At 37.7% G+C, this 17,615-nt stretch overlaps 1 protein-coding gene across 1 annotated transcript in view; it reads right to left on the bottom strand.

The window, feature by feature from the left end:
• SWA1 (transducin family protein / WD-40 repeat family protein) overlaps positions 1–17,615 on the bottom strand; it is a 151,140-nt gene that overhangs the window by 117,580 nt on the left and 15,945 nt on the right. The window contains exon 2 of the mRNA XM_089830786.1: positions 7,938–8,000. Within this exon, the coding sequence (XP_089686912.1) occupies positions 7,938–8,000 (63 nt within the window). The remainder of the gene's footprint in view (positions 1–7,937; positions 8,001–17,615) is intronic.

Consider the following 17,615-nt stretch of genomic DNA (forward strand, 5'->3'; position numbering starts at 1 on the left):
AATCATCTGAATCAGAGGACTAATGTTTCTTCTTCTTACTCATCTTTTGTTCGCTTTCTAAATCCATGGCACGAGTATATGCATCAGTGTACGATGACGATGGTACAATCTTCATTTTCTTTTTAAGAGCCGGTCGTAGCCCCTCCACGAACCACCATTTTTTCAACCCATCCGCTGGTTGACTCTCCATCTTTTCGATCAATTCTTTCAGTCGCTTGGCATAGGTTCGGATTCTCATTCTTTCCTTGTTTGGTGCTGTAGATTTCTGCCACTATTTCATTATCATCTCAGAGTAATCTAAATTTTGCTATAAATTCTTTTTTAACATTCTCCCATGTATTAAGTTTCTGAGAACTAGTGTCAAAAAACCAGTCTATCGCCACACCCTGTAGGGTCGCTGGAAATTGTCTTACCCAATCATCGTCATCTATCACACCATTTGCCATCCATATGGTTTCACACATTTTACAATGTCTGATAGGGTCTGTTGAACCATCACCGTGAAACTTGGGTAACTTTTCTTTAGGGCCAGCCATTGTTACTTGTCTTGGATTCTGAGGTACTTGTGTACCCGCGCTGTTTTGGACTCCCGTGTTGTTCTGTGTTCCCGCGCTGTTCTGGCCTCCCGCGCTGTTTTGTGTTCCCGCGTTGTTCTGGACAACAGTCTTGTTTCCAACAACTGCGTTGTTTGGTGAAAAGTCTTCAAGTGACGTTCTATTCTCCGCCTGTATTCGTTCCTCCGGTGTATCGGGAACGAAGAGATCCCTCCACGCTCGTGCTCCTTCGGCACTCTGAGCCATGCGAGTTGCTTCCCTTCCATTCAAACACTCTCCCCTCGGCGTATACAAGTTAAGGAATTCTTCCCTTGTTTCCTCCACCAAATTCAAGCGTTGTCGAGTTTCTTCCAGCAATTCCTCGGCACTCCTCAGCCTACTAGGTGAGTGCACTCCCTCCGTCTGTGCCTCTTCACCCCTTCGGTGCTCCTCGGCAATCTGCTGAAGTCTCTGTCTGCATTCTGCTTGTTGTGTTAAAATTAAAATTTCTTTTGCTGTACTTAGTTCGTTCTTATCTTTCATCTTATTCCGATCTTTGTTTGGCAACTTCGGCATTAATCTTCATATCATTCGTTCGTTCCAAGTACGTCTGGCAACAGCGCCAAATGTTTACCGCATAGGGTAAGAAGTTAACACATGTATAACACAATTCAATTCAGAACAAGTACTTTATTCATGTATGCACTTGCAGATTACAATCCAATTACAATGACTACAATGATCTATCGATGATTCCAAAGTCCATCTCGAACGTGTACATATACCTTTCCAAAGGGGTGACTCAAGCGTCACGCGCCTGTTCGGATACTATTCTACCCGTCGGCTACATTATACATTTTACCAACAACACACATTGCAGCACAATAGGGCTTCAACCAACAGTTCTATCTAAGCAAGGTGCAGTTACAACAAAAGTGCAAAAGAGTTTCAAAGGACAACTTGTCAATAAGAGAAAAACTCAAACATAAGAAGACGTGATCAAATAGAGTCTTGCATGCAACAAAACATCCCCTACATTCTTCTTTGATATCTCATCTGCAACACAGTCAACATTTTTCTTCAAAAAACCCACTTCCTTCGGCTTTTCTTCAAGTATTATGTCATCTTTGGGCTTAACATATTTTTTTTCTCCACAATTCTCATCCCAATCAAATTGAGAAGTTGCTGCCATATTCCCATCGTAACAAACTCTCGAAATTCAAAAGGCCTGAAACGACACTAGTTATTTTGTGTCTGTCCCTACGAACAACGAAGGCATAATGGTCAATCCAAAGGACAAATCAACCAAGTCAAGCAATCTAATGTTCTTGCAATACTCCATACAAGAACCTTTAAACTTTCAATCTGCAGAGGCAATAAAGATTCAAAGATACGATAAAGACAATAACAGGAACCTTATATGTTGTTATCTAACTAGGCTCTGATACCGTGTTAAATTTTGCCCAGAAATAAAGTAAAACAACAAGAAAAGTAAGTAAAATGCACAAAAGACATAGGAGATTATCCTTGGAAAACTCGTCCACTTGAAGGGAAAAACTAGCCACACTAGCAAAATATTTCTTTTATTGATAATAAAAATGTTCAAGTACACTACTTTTCGCTTGATGCGACATATATAAAGAATAGAGAGACTCTTCATTACAGAACTGAAGGTCTCTTCAATTTCCAAATAAAATACTCTTCATATTTCCAAACACATGCTTTTTCACATGACGCATGACACATGTCTATTTCATATTATCTCAATTATTATCACAAATGTCTTCTTCAGCTGAAGATGACATCAATAAGGAAATTGTTTAAGGCCAAATGTGATTGTTATGGTAGTTGTGCGAAAATTTATTCATGTCTCTTTTGATACAATTTTCCTTTGATGCTCATCTCCATAATATGTGACTTGGCTTGGCTATATGTTTTCACCTGGGATAATTTCATCAATTCATGTTCAGAAACTGTCAAGAAAGGACTTTTTTCATTAAGAGTCAATGGTTGAGATTTCTTTTGTTGTGATGGGATGTCACTGTATAGAAAAGTTTGAGAAACCGATCGATAATTGATCCTCTTTGTCTTGTGTTATGTTTGTAATATTGTCTGCATCATGCATCTGTCGTCACCACCACTTTTCTCTTTCGATTCTTAATCTTTTGTCTTAGTATTTTATCGTGCCTAAGACCCTTCCATGGAGGTTGCAAGGGTAAAGGGGTTATCTTGGGGGTTTTGTGCCTAGTACTCGTGTGTAAAGTTGATTGTAGGAAGGAAGTGGAAGCATTGATGGTGGCCATGAATCCTACTAGGGAGTGTGCTTCACACATGGGTTGCAGATGGCGACCCTTGCAGCAACACTGCTTTTGAAGGTGTCGCTTGCAATGATTGCAGCAAAGTAATGAATGTTTCTCTATGAAGCAAAGGGCTTTCTCGAGTTTTTGAGCCCAGTTGTTACCAAGGTCAAATGCCTCAATGGCCTCTATTTGCACTACAACAAACTACGCGGAGAGATACCTAGTGGAATTTCTAATCTTATGGAGCTTGTCAATCTTTTCATCAATTTCAATATGTTGAACAACACCATTCCTCCTGAGCATGGTTCAATGTCCTCACTTCAAGCTTTACAGCTTTGTTGCAACCAGTTGAATGCTTTGATTCCTGATAAGTTGGGAATTTTGAAGAAGCCTATTGTCCTTTCGATGCATAATAATAAATTGACCGGAAGTATTACGCCTTCTCTGTGGAAGCTGAGTTCACTCAACGGGTTCTTAAGGATCTAAAAGTATTCCAGTATGAAAACCAACTTAGAGCTTTGTGAATACAATTTATCGAGTCTTTCATGATGCAGTGTGTCAAATTTGTTAGAAACTACAAAATCCAACACATTGTGCTGCATGCATCGCTTTGCTTGTGTTCAGAGAGTTATTAGCTAGTGATACAGATGATTTTTTTAGTCACTACAAATATGGTGGAAGAGGCTACAGAAGTTGGTCACCATTCATGGATGGTGAAGGGTGATCAACAAAGGTTGTTGCAAGACACAGAGGTAGATGGTTGGGAGCGATCTGATGCAATCCTGCCTCGCAAGCGATAACTCTTATGTCAAATAAGTATTCTTTTATCTTTCATTTACACTATTTTAATATTGTAATGTATAATAAATTGAAGAATATACGTTTGTTTTTAATGTAGCGAGCAGAGTAATTTTGGCCATTTTTCATGTTATTTCAATTTTTCTTTTGAGCAGAGTTTTATAGCTAGGATATTTGTGATTCTTTCTCCATCATGTACTTCGTCGTCATGGACGATTTGGTTTGGATCGATCTTTTGTTCCTAGTTTGCCCTCTGCATCACATATAATTGGTGAATTGGTTTCAGAGATTTCTGAGATTGTTCCAATCAGATTGCCAACTTCTGGAACTTTGTCCCAGCAGATCATAATGGATATCGGAATCACAATGGACTACTAGTTTCTCCTTTTGTACAAGAGCCTTGGTTAGCAGAAAGTACCAACATATCAGAATTGGAATTAAAAGTGTCAAATGATGGCAATGCTCAAAAAGAAATACAATTCAGATTCCCACATGGAGTTGGTTGTTGTAAGAGAAGTGAAAAAATCCCAAAGTGCTTAGAAGTAAGGGTGATATATTTTTTGACTATGGTGAAGGAACATTGGCTCAACTGAAAAGGAGAGGCAAAAGATTTAGTTATTAGCAATCTAGTTAACAAAAAACAAGGAGGCTCCACATTCTAGGCAGTGTCAAATGCAAAGTTATGCACAAAGAGTTGGATTTCAAGATGGAACTGTTGGCAATTTGGTTAAGGTAGTATGTTAGATGTTGTTATTAATGGCAACATAATGTAGTATTAAGGCTGCCAAAGTTTAGAGTGAAGCTTTGTATAAGGATACTTAGAAAATTGTCTAAGTATAAGAAAGGATTATAGGGTACAGGGAGAGTGTTTTGTTCACAAGCTTCACAGAAGACAGATATGGTCTAGCGACCTTAAGGGAAGGTAGTACAGACATCATAGAAGATACTGTTAAGGCCGCTAAAAGTTTGGATGTGACTTGCATATGTTTTGGTTAAGTTTTCCTATAACTGGTTTAACATCACAGAATAAAGCAGCAGGCACAGTATAAGGATTTTGGTCAGAGAATCATTTTGACTTGTCAAAACAAGATCTTGACAAGGTAGGGACGACATCCTAGATGTTAACCCTTACATGGCAAAGTTTAGTTTTGAGTTTTGGAAACATGTAAAGAAGAGGAAGGCCGACAGATTAAAGTTTTTGGTATAAAAGAACATTTTGGTTAAGCAAAGTATGTTGTAGTATTGTAATAATAGAATTTTATGCAAGCACTTAGGTGGTATTGTGTAGATGTGAAATTGATGGTCCGAACAGAGCAGGTTGGAGTATGAATGCTTTGTGAGCAAGAGACTACAAAAACTAATCAAATATTCAAGATATCACCACAGTCGAGGTTTTGTATCCATCTATATAACTTGTAAAATTGTATACGCATGTTTAGGCAGTGGGTTCTACTTGTATTTTCATTTTGTATTGTACTTAAGACTCCTAACAGGGTTCAGGCTTCTAACAAAGCCTAGTCCTCTAACAAGGACAGATACACTACATGCATGTAATAGACTCCTAACAGGTTCAATATCTTTCACGAGATACTTATGATTAGTGGATCATTTTGTGGGTACCATATCCACCGGAGATTTCCCTTGGCCAGGGTTTCCCTAGTTAACAAGATATGGTGTTATGAGTTTCTTTATGTTGTGCATGGTTTTACTTTTAGTTTATACATATATGCAAATTTAAGGTTTCCATAGTTGGGCAAAAAATTGTTTAAAGTGCATAACTGATTCACCACCCGCCCCCCACTTCCCTCCCCTCCCCCCCATTATATCAGTTGACTTTACTGATTCACCCACCCCCCCCCCCCCAACCCTACCCTAGTTATATCAGTTGACTTTACTTTCTAACAGGACTAAATAAGCTTAAGAAAAAATTGGTCTACAGTTGGGATGGAGGTTTTATGCAGTGTCCCTGTTGTTAATTGCAGAGAAGCATTTGGTGTTGTCTTGCAAGCTATAGGAAGAAAGTATAATGCTAATAAAGTGGTGCCAAGGTGGAAGCTTTTGTATTCTGGTAATTCAAGTCCTTGCAAGTATCTCAAGGATGCAGCTTTGGGACTACTATACTAATGCATGATGATGAAACAATGAGAAGACATACAATTAAATTGATGATACAGAAAATTCAAGCAAGTATTTTCAGCTTCAGAGAGAGGTTTCGTGATAGAGAGAGATGCCTAACTCTTTGCGAGCTTACGTGCCAGTGTAACTGCTCCCTTGGAATCAACTATCCTATTGTGGTGATCAAAGTTGTCCCTATTGAGAGAGAATCTCAACCATTCTTATACATCTTGTTAATGGGCTCTCTGTGAGAGAAGCTCGAGGTGAAACCCCTTGTTAATTAGTTCTTTGTGAGCATTCTTATACATCTTGCTAATGAGCTCTCTGTGAGAGAAGCTCGAGGTGAGACCCCTTGTTAATGAGTTCTTTGTGAGAGAAGTTCAAGGTGAAATCCCATGTTCCACCCCCTATGAGTAGGAAAGGTGGACCATCCTATGCGATGAGGCATGGTGGAAATGCATTCTTCTCAGTTCCGCGGCTTTGATTATCAAACTTCAGAGAAGGAGAGACAAGTTAACCAAAACTTTGCAGCTAGATTAGTTCCACTCCTGCCTTGGGGGGGTGATCATGTAGGTCTCATAGGCTACTTTAGCCTCGTGGACATCATTAAAATCTATCATATCATATCATCAATGAGAAATTTGAAGCGCAAGCCCTCGTTCCACCCTTTGCGAGTAGGTATGTGGACCACCCTCTACAAGTAGGCATGGTGGAAGCCATGTGTGTGACTTTGTGGCTTTAAAAGTAACTATGGTGAATAATGTTATGCTGAGATAACATGTTTTAATGAGAATCTATATGATGAAAAATTATCATTAACATCTTTGGTTGCAGCTATGTGTGCCTACCTTACTAAAGATCTCTCTCTTGATAAGAGGGAGTGTTGAAGATTGTAGCGGAGATAGAGATCTTTATCTCTGATTTTATGAACTAGAAATATGACCGTTATGGTCATCTTCAGCTGAAGGAGACATTTGTAATAATATTTGAGATAATATTTAGAAACATGTGTCATTTGAAGAGGCATGCATATGGAAATATGAAGAGTTGTATATTTGGAAACTGAAGAGACCTTCAGTGGTGCAATGAAGAGTCTCTCTATTCTTTATATATATTGTATCAAGCGAAAAGCATTGTACACTTGAACATTTTATATCAATAAAAAGAGTTTTTGTGCTGGTGTGGCTGGGTCTTTCCCTTCAAGTGGAAAGGTTTTCTGAGGAATCCGAGCCAGCTTGCATGATCTGAACCCTACAACTTAGGTTGAATGTGAAGAAAATGATAGAATATTTGTAAATGTGATTTCTATTGATGGTGAGAGGTTAGCATTTGTGTACACTCCATTGAAGGTGTTATGAGTAGGATAGCACCTAATAGACCTAGCCCCAAGAAAAGCACAAATTACACATAACCCAATGGTATACCATAAGAGGTGGTAACTCGGAGAGACCCAGCACAAAGGATATTCAACATTCATCAATGTCCCAATCTTATATTCAATGATTTCATCCTAATGTTTCGCATCAACTGTCAAAATTTGCAGCTTGCATAAAATACAGAATTTCTTACACAATAGGCACAAGAATCAATTTTTCGCATGTCAGAAATCCAATCGTACTATCCAGAACTGTTACATTCAAACATAGGCTGGAGCAGCTATGGTGTTCCAAAGACATCAAAGTACACTCCCTATTGATATGACAAGTATTCAACTCATAAAGAACATTGCATCTTCATGTATGAAAAGCATTAAAACAAAATTCTGGATGTAGATAAAATCAAAGTACCCAAAATGAACACATCAAATTCAATGCTTTGTGTGAAGAATGAAGAAGCTAAATTATCCTCAAGTTCACAAAACAATGTTATAGCCACAAAAACAAACTCTTATAAGTTGCTTTTGTGATTTCTATCATTTCCGTCTACTACCTATTTAAGGTCATAAACATAAAAGATAAAACATTTCAAAGATAGAAAGAAGAATATGGAAACAAGAGATTAGTTTTATTGCAAGTATGGCTAAAGATTCCAGAATACATCTTTGAACTTTGATATTGTCTTCTTAGGCTCACAAGATGTTAAGCTTACAAGACATGAAAAGTAAAAAGTGGAACATCTTAAAACAAAGAAAGAAGAATACAGAAACAAGTAAGATACTATATAGAAAAGTATACCATGAGATCCCACATACCACGTCTTTAAACTTTGAAATTGTCTTCTTAAGCTTACAAGATCTCCCATCATATATACACACCTGCCAAAGGTATGTCCAGAATCAGCCATATTCAATATGTAAGCACACAGATTTTTTCCTTTCACCAAATAGGATCATGTGTGACGATACTATTTGTTCTACTATAAATGATATTATATGGGATTGATGAACTTAAAGCTAATATGGATAAAGCTGGCTATTAAAGATGAAAATATAAATGAGCTGGGAGAGTACACATTATAATTATAGATAAGATAGAAAAAACATGTATTGCAATTTCAAAAACTCAAATCATTTACTAATTATTTGGATAGTCAACAAAATCCAGAACTATTAGATGAGAGAAAAAAATGTCTTGCGATTTCAAATACTTAATTATTAACTAATTATTTGGATAGTCAACAAAATCCAGAGTTATTCAAGAACACATGAAATGATCATCTGAAGCAAAATTCCTGCATAAACTTCAAAATGCCTTGTGGAGTATAAAACAGGCTAGGCAAGAAAGTACCTCTCCATTGCGACTCAAGCCTTGAATAAAAGATTTTGAATGTCTTGATATAAGGGGAGAAGCACAAATAACATTATTTTGTAAAAATTTCTAATACGGGTGTTAATTTAGTGAGGCCTTGTGTATTTAAGAATCCATCGGGTCCAGGGATAACTAATTGAGGCCCTTGAAAAAATCAACAAATGACCAAAATGCCATCCATCAAATCCAAGCACAATAAAATTATTATTTTGTTTTTTGAATTGGTAGTTTGCCTAATTTTGTCAAATAATCATAAGCAGGATACTTTCAAAAAGTAGTGTTGCAAACACTTGCTCTAGCTTAAGTTGATATATGCATGCCAATAAGTCAACTTATGACAGCTTCACTTGTTGCTTGATTAGAAGAAAACGCAAATTTTCCCTTTCCCCATTCTATTTGATAGAATCTCTGAAGACATAATTGATACTGATTCTCTCATATACTAGTATGATGTTCAGTGCAACTATGGTGTCCCTGCCTCCCACCTCAGAACCTACACTGTCCTCCATGAAGCCTGCAAGAGCCTTCCTCAACCCATTTCCCTTGACTCTGACTCTAACAGCTTCCTTGCATACTGCTATCCACCATGTTAAAGACAAAATCATTTACAATCTGCTCTTATACTGTGATGATTAGACCCTGATTCTTGGCGCAACTTTGAATTCTGCCTATGATGACAAAGCCATTTGAATTCTGCCTGGAACTTGACATTAGACCCTGATTCTTTGTGCAAAAGTTTTTATGCATTCTGGCACAGACCTGTAAAGCCTAAAAGCTGTTCTTTCTTTGGCACCTGTTAGTACACAGACTTCCAGTGAAGAAACCTGATAGCAACCACAATATTTGTTCTTTCTGCAAATTACTGAGACTATCCAGCACTTATTTTTTGAATGTCTCTTTGCTAAAGAGGTCTGATTGCTTTTTGGTATTGCCATGCATCATAATATGCAGATTTCCAATATTCTCAAAAAAGATTTTAGCTTATTTTAGTCTGTCTTATTCTCAGCAGTGCTTTGGAGCATATGGAAATTTAGGAATGATGATGTATCTAATGATAAGAGTAGGACGTGTACTGAGACTCTGTGGACTTAATGTTTTCTGCCTACCATACCTGCCACCATTTTGTAGAAGCTTGAAAAGGCACATGCCAAGGAAAAAATAAAAACTGCCATAGATTTGATATTCATTGTAGGATTCTATAATATAAAGCTCGCACTATTTTATATGAGGCCCACACATACAGTGAATTCAACAAAGGAAGGGAATAATGAGTTTTTAGCTAAAGGCATTAAATCAAAAGTTGCAAAAGTTGCCACCTCCAAGGAGAAAGAAACCAAAAGAATAAAATAGGGGGAAGACACATAAAGCCACCAAAATTCAATTGCTCTCAAGAAGGAAAGACATTAAAAATGCAACCGAATAATCTTTCTCCAAAGTTTGCAGAGCCAATAGCAGAGCACAGAAGTAAAAAGGTCTGTAGATTTTGAATAAAAGTCTGCCACAAAAGGCACAGCCATTGAAAGCAAGTTACCTCCTCCAAGGATGAAGACACCAAAAGAATAAAGTACGGTGACAACACATAAAGCCACCAAAATTCAATTACTCTCACAAAGGAAAGACATTAAAAATGCAACCGAATAATCCTTCTCCAAAGTCTGCAGAGCCAATAGGAGACCACAGAAGTAAAAAGGTCTGTAGATTTTGAATAGGAGACTGCCACAAAAGACACAGCCATTGAAAGCAAGTTAAGCCACCAAAGTAAACAATTTCAAAGACAAAAGGCCACCAAAGTCTGTGAAGCTGCTGCTAAAGAAAAGGAATAACTGTAGATAAGGAATAAAAAAATCAAGATGGAAAACTGTAGATCAGGAAGTTATGCCACCATACACTGATCTGGTCGTTATAATCTCAGAAATAAGTGAGAACTTGGAAGTAATGTTGTCGGGTAATTAGTGTGTGTTAGTGTTTGTTGAGGGATAGGTAGTTGGGCAACGGTTGCCAATGGTTGCCACTCACACCACCTCGACACCTCTATATATATATATATATATATACTTGTCTCCACAAGATGTTGTTGTCGTGATGTCAAGTAAGCAGTATTGTCGTCGTGATGTCATGGCAAAAATAATATATTGGGCCAACCAATGAATGACGGAGGCACAAATAGCAATAACGAAAACGTAGAATTGTTTGAAGGACTTTGACGGTGGACTTTGTGAACATATTGCAAGCATCCATTAAAACTCACATCCGAAGGGAAGTAGTACAGGAGGAAGTTCCCATAAGGCAGTGTGGAATTCACTAGGGGTGAGTTCAACAATAGCCTGGTTGACATGTCACTTACCAAGACTATTGGCACAACACTTTCTTGCCCTTTGTAACTCCCGAGAAGAGGACAGTAGAGAAAACTGTCATCAACAAATCCTACTGTGGTACAAGGAAAACACTCCAAGGGAAGAGGAGCACGATGAGAGCCGAAGACAGCAACGCATCCTCAACCCCTTCGGAAGGAATAATTAGTGTCAATAACCTTCAATGAAGATTGAAATCGTATCTCAAGGGGCCAAGGAGACAAGTACGAAGCCATTCAAAAAGCCTTGAGGTTGGAGTAATAAGAAGAAAGGAGACGTTGGCTACCAAGACATGTTGAAGAACATTTTGAAGGGGGAGAAGAGTTGCTCGAGGGAATCCACGAAGTGCTTAAGTGAGTGAGTTTGTCAAGGGCAATATCGAAGGGTACAAAGTGAATTGTGTTGAAGACGATACTCATACAAAAGGAGTGGTAGAAGGTGACAAGGTATTTGACCTAATCAAGGACACTTGACACCAATTGGGACATCTCACACTTACACCACCAAATGATTATTTAATAGCTTGAATAAATGGTAAGGCACAAAATCTCTTACCAAATACTCACAAAATTCTATGAAATTACTTAACACCTAAGTTGCCGGTTCGTGGTTCGGTTTCGGGTTCGGGTTCGAGAACCGGTTCGCTAGTTCGACGAAATTTTGGAAAGGGGTTTGGGTTTGTTTGGGTTCGTTAGTACAAAAACATGTAAAAATTAAAAAATATATACATTTTTATGAAGCATGAGTTAAAATTAGAATGTAGCATAGTACCATAAACACATTTAAAACTTTAAAACGGCATAAACAATAACATATCAATGTATCATGGTGAGCATACCATCATATAGTAACATAATTCAATCAACTTCAACATCAAAGATGAAAGATTCAAAACATTTAAAATATCAAGTTCAAGTGTCATTGTTTCACGTTCAATGTTTGACAGTAACTAATAGAATGAAAATCTATTAAAATTCTGAATTTCTAGTTCTAAGTTCTTCATTCTTCATCTTCATCTTCTTCATATTCATCTTCTTCTTCTTCATCTTCTTCGTCATCTCCTCCTTCTTCGCCTACGCTATTACTTGCACCAAGGCCAATGGGATCAGCAATAGAATCAACAATGGTATTGGCATCAAAGTTATCAAAATCATCAATTGTAAGTGCAGCAGTGGAAGCATCCAAGTCCGCAATCTCTGCATCTGCATCCCACTTCTTTGTCTCCCCTTCTTTGTATTCTTGACTCTTGTGTGAAAGAAGGCGCAAGTTGTTATGCACAAATACCAGGTTCTCGGCTTTGTTTGATTGCAACCTATTGCGCTTCACCGAGTGGATGAAAGAATAGGTGCTCCAATTTCTTTCTGATGCAGAAGAACTAGCAACCTATAAAGACAACATAGGGTAGGCAATTAAAAAGGAATTAATTCAATCTTATTAAAAAATTCTTTTGAAGATAAAGTGAGCTAATTTTAAAAAAAAATAAAACTTACTTGTGATATAACTTTGATTGCAAGGGGCTGCAATGTTCGGAATTTTTGGCCATGGAGGTACCACCAACCATGAGCATGCTTCTTGAACCGATGACGAAGAGCATCATTACTTAGACCTGTAGCATTGACAAATGCTATGAACTCATCCATGATTACATCTCTTATATCATCATTAGGAAATATTCTTCTAAACGCTGCCTGGTACCCGTCAGACACTTCCATATCTCTGTATGGTGGCAACCTTCCTGGTAGATCACAATATTGTGAGCTATAGTATTTGGGGGTCAAGGCATAGGCAAGCAAATGTAATGGAGTGGTCATTTTGTTCCATCTTTCATCAATAATTTTTTGCACTTGTTTGAAAAAGGTCTCTTGCGGATCTTGCTCCTGCTCATTTATAACTTGCCTGATCTTCTCAATCATTGAGTCTATGCCATCATAGATCTCTCCAAGGCAAGGCCTATCCATGACAGTGTACTTAAGCATGCTCATAATGGGCTCGGTGATCTTAAGGATATATTCCACACGTTCCCACCATGAGTCAGCCAATAGCCTATCCTTTATTTTGTTTGCCCTTTCAGTGTTCTTTTGCTTCCATACACCCCAATTGTTGCTGATTACCATACCTTGAAGTGCATCTTTCACTTGCACAAGTCGTCTTAAGACGATTATATGTGATGCAAAACGGGTCTCAACAACCTATGACATAAATTAGAGCAAAAAACAACTATTAGATACATATTTTAGAAAACTAAGAAAAGTATACACATTGGCAATTGCACAAGTAAAATATGAAAAATCAGAAATTGTCAAATATTAAAAATTAAATTACTAATTTGAGTTCAAGTTCATTTACCTTCAATAGCTCAAATTTTGAGTAGTTCCTGAAAAGAGATTGAGTCATGTGGTGGTTTGTGACAAACATTTGTATGTCCTCAGCCTCTTCATACACTGTTTTGATCCAAACAATTTGGTTCCCAATCTTTTGTAGCATAAGATTGAGTGAATGGACTGCACAAGGTGTCCAAAAGATATGTGGATATCGTGATTCAACCAACAAACCTGCTGCTCTACAATTCTTTGCATTGTCCGTTATGACTTGGACAACGTTTCTTGCACCCACTTGTTCAATGGCCTCAATTAAGATATCAGCAATAAATGGCCCATCTTTTACTTTGCCCTCACAATCCACCGCTTTTAGAAACATTGCCCCTTTAGGGGACACCGCAAGGACATTGATCAAGGGACGGTTCCTAGAATCCTTCTAGCCATCTGAAACAATTGTCACCCCTGTCTCAACCCATGAGTCCCTTATGGGCTTCAATTGATTTTCAACCCATTGGACCTCATCATCCAACAAGGTGGTGCGCACTTTCTCATAACCGGGGCCACAATACCTTTTTGGAGCTTCATTGGCACCCCTCAACATGTCCTTCCAAAACGGAGAGCGGACAACATTAAAAGACAACCCATTTGCATAGAGGCATCTTCCCACCTTAATGTCAGCAATATCCCGGGCCTTGTTTTGAAAAGAAGTTTCTATTGGCCCCTTTCTTTTGTGTACAATGGGGACAGATTCAGTGTCAGTGTCCATTGTAGTATTGAAGAAGGGATGGTCTTGTACAATAACATCTGAGGGGGGTTGCATTCCCTTAGCTTTTTTACTTTTATTGCTACTACTACTGAGTTCTATTGCCCTGTGTCCTTCTCTCTCTTCTGCTGCCTCATGCTCTTCAATATATTTTAACACGATGTGATTTGGTATAGGGACACCATTTTTGCCAGGGCATTTCTTGACTCCTCTTCCAGTATAACCACATAGATGGCCTACCACACGATAATAAGAACTATTTCTTTCTACATCACATCCTCGACATCTCCAACGGAATGCACCACCTCCTAGAATGGGTTTTATAATGTCTACATACTTCCATAGAGGAGAATCAGAGTTGGTTTCCATTCTTTGTTCGGTGTTGCCTATTGATGAAGAGGTAGATGACATTACTTTCGAACCTTTCCCTATGGCAATAAATTACTAATTAGATATATGTTCATAATCTATATGCAAGAAAATGACGAATTTTGAAATAATGGAAAAGATTCAAGAACTTAGAACATATAAAGATTGAAAGAGAAATGAAAAAAAAATGGAAAAACTAGAACAAAACAATAGTAAATGGAATAAGATCTTACCTCTTGGTCCTTTTCCAGCCATTGCAAGTTTGCAAATGTGTATAAATGATGCACAAACACTTCAAGAACACCAACAAGTCAATCTTCAAACTCCTCCTTGCACAACCGGATGCTTGCTCAAAAACTTATGTGCTCTCCTTCAAGGCAAAACAACCTATTTAGAAACAACAAATGACCAATTCAAAACACCTTTTTAGGGTACGTGGACCCCAAAAATTATTTTAAAATGCAAATAAATAACTTTATTTCCGCGTCCGTGGGCGGGTTCTTGGCTGGGTTCGAACCTGGTTCGATTTTCCCAGCCTGGTTCGCTCGGGTTCGAACCATGGTTTGAACCAGTTTGAACCAGGATTCGAAAATCGAACCCTGGGCGAACCTTGGTCGAACCGGACCAGAATCTCGAACCGGTTCGAACCGGTTCGAGGCCGGAGGGGGGGGAGGGGTACCCGTGTAACTTAGCTTAACACTGAAGCACAAAATCTTTTAACCTTAAGTGTAATGAGAATCTGAATCGTATCGAAATCGGCACGGCCGAATCGAATCGTGAATCGGGGGTGAATCGGCGATGAATTGGCAAATTTGAAAAAACCCTTTAAATGTAGAGATTTTAACAATTTAAGAATAATTTCATGCACCCTTTATTGAATATAACTTAAACACACTATAACATCATCAAATAGAAGTTGAAACTTAACATATATAAACATGGAAGTTTGTGTTTACCACATGGGGTAAAGAGTTTTTATAAGACAGCTTCACATCCAACACCTACTCCAAGTGCTTCAAAGCATATCACCCCTCTCAAAAGGCTTGCTCTGTTGTTCTCTCCACCACAGACACTCCATGCCTGCAACAGCTTCAAGTCTCATCAATTGGTCAGACTTCCCACGACTGATAACTGCACTCTGAAACCCACACAAAACTACATAGAACACAGTTTTTTTGTGATTTTCTTCTGATACCACACTCTTTCTGGGAACCGCTGATGTTTTACTACCTGATTATGTCTTTCCCTTCCCTTGGGCATCATCCGTTATGCATTCTAAACATTTTTTATTTGTCGTCGTTTTTTTTTTGTTTTTTTTTTATAACCTATGGTTCTTCTTTTCTCTTCTCCTCTCTTCTAGTCATGCTTAACAATTAGAAGGCCCTTTAGGGTTATAACAAAGAGGAAAGGTAAAAAAGAAAGCAAAAAACATAAGTGATTTTTTTATTATTTCCAATTAAACATGCTTGCTGTTGCCAGCCGATTTTTGGCGATTTCTAGTGGAGATTCAGGCGATTTTTTGAGTGAATCATTTGAACAAAGCATAAAACTTACAATCAATATTCAGAAAATGCCATCACATAACACCTTGAATCAACAAAAAGTTTGAAAGCAAGTTGCCTCTTCTATTGAAAGCAATTTAATCCACATCCAAGCATAAAGACTTAAAATGCATATACAAACTAGCGGAGTTTTCTTGCCTTGCCCAAAAGATCAAATTACAAGGTGCACCCTCCTTTATTTATAGGTGGGGCTAAGAGCTAAAAGTGGGAGAAACCTGACTATTCAAGACTTATTCAACAACTAATTATCTACAATTGACTTATTCAACATTATAGATCCTAATATCCCATAATGTGATTACATGTTACAACTTTGCAGGTGATACTATCACATGCAATTACAACTTATTTTTACATCGCATGCAATTTGTCGAAATGAAATTATAAATACATAATGAGAATTATTCTAAATGCATGACAAGGCACAACTCCTATTGCATCATCCTTTTGTCATTTTTGTGTTGCTACAAGATGTTCCATGATTAATGTACTCAAATTTGGTGAAAGTATCTTAAACTGGAACACGAACTTGCATCCTTGATTATTCTACATCATAGTGATTGTTACTAGGAAAGCATCTTTTCAACGTTCCTTTCCATCTCTGTCTTGAAAGCATTCTATGTCCGCAATCATTCCATCGCTCATCCCTTTCCTTGTATGACTCCATAATGTGATTCTTCTTGCATCGTGTCACTCTTACTCTTGGAATCTATTTGCAAAATAAGACCAATGTCATGATCTGTTGATTAGGTAGATCATATGGGCAAACAATAGAAGTCGTAGATCTTTCTTCCTTGCAAATCTAGAACTATGGATGTTAAAAAATCAAACCTTGAGGGAAAAATGGAAAGCATGAGCTTTAAAAATGGGGAAAAAGATGAATAAATGGGATGAATAAATACAAGCATTTGATATGGATATGGGATGCAAGTGCATATACATACAAGTGGGGCACTTCTTACCTATAATTAGGGTTTTAGTTGTTGCCTACAAACAAGTTTTGAAGCCCACTTGCGGATTGGGAAGAGACTTCATTTCTACTTGCAAAACACTTGCAAGTAGGGTTTTAAAGTCTACTTGCAAGTAAGGAGAAAACTTGGCTCTTTTTTGCAAAATAAACTTATAATCAGGATTTTTAATTCCATTTACAAGTGGGCAAAATATACAATCTTGAAGTTCTTTCTTTGGGGGAAAATCTTGCATTTCAACTTCCATCATTTGGGGAAAAGCTTGTTTTGTTTTAGAAACAATACTCTTCAAACTTTCAAAGCCAAGAATCCTCTTTTGAATTGGCAACAAAACAAAAGCAAGTGGCACGAACTTAGAAAGAAACCCAAAAAGCACTGCTCCAAAACTTAGGAAAAGATCTACAAATCATGGCCATATGGAAAATCGAAAATTTACCAAATCCTATCATTGATCAATGCATTTTCAGTCCATGACCACTTCGTGACAAATAGCTATGAATGAGAATCAAAATGCTTGAGAATAGCATTCCAAAGACTTGTTCAAACTTCCCAAACGTTGTTTCAACATGAGATTGCAAGACAATTTGCAATAGAGGAAAAACAAACATTGCCTATAAACTAAAATGTGGTTTGCATTGCTTATTAAAAGTTGCAAATAATTTGATTTTGCCCTAAAACAAGCTTTTGAAACCACGCTATGAGTTAGAAATGTGTTTTATCCCTTCTAAACATTGCGTCAATACCATAGACAGGCTTTCAAATCCAAACGCAAGTGTTGAAAATGTGTTTAA

The sequence above is a fragment of the Cupressus sempervirens genome, chromosome 5 (assembly GCF_028749045.1).
Source record: "Cupressus sempervirens isolate cs-2001-9-10 chromosome 5, ASM2874904v1, whole genome shotgun sequence".
Lineage (NCBI taxonomy): Eukaryota > Viridiplantae > Streptophyta > Pinopsida > Cupressales > Cupressaceae > Cupressus > Cupressus sempervirens.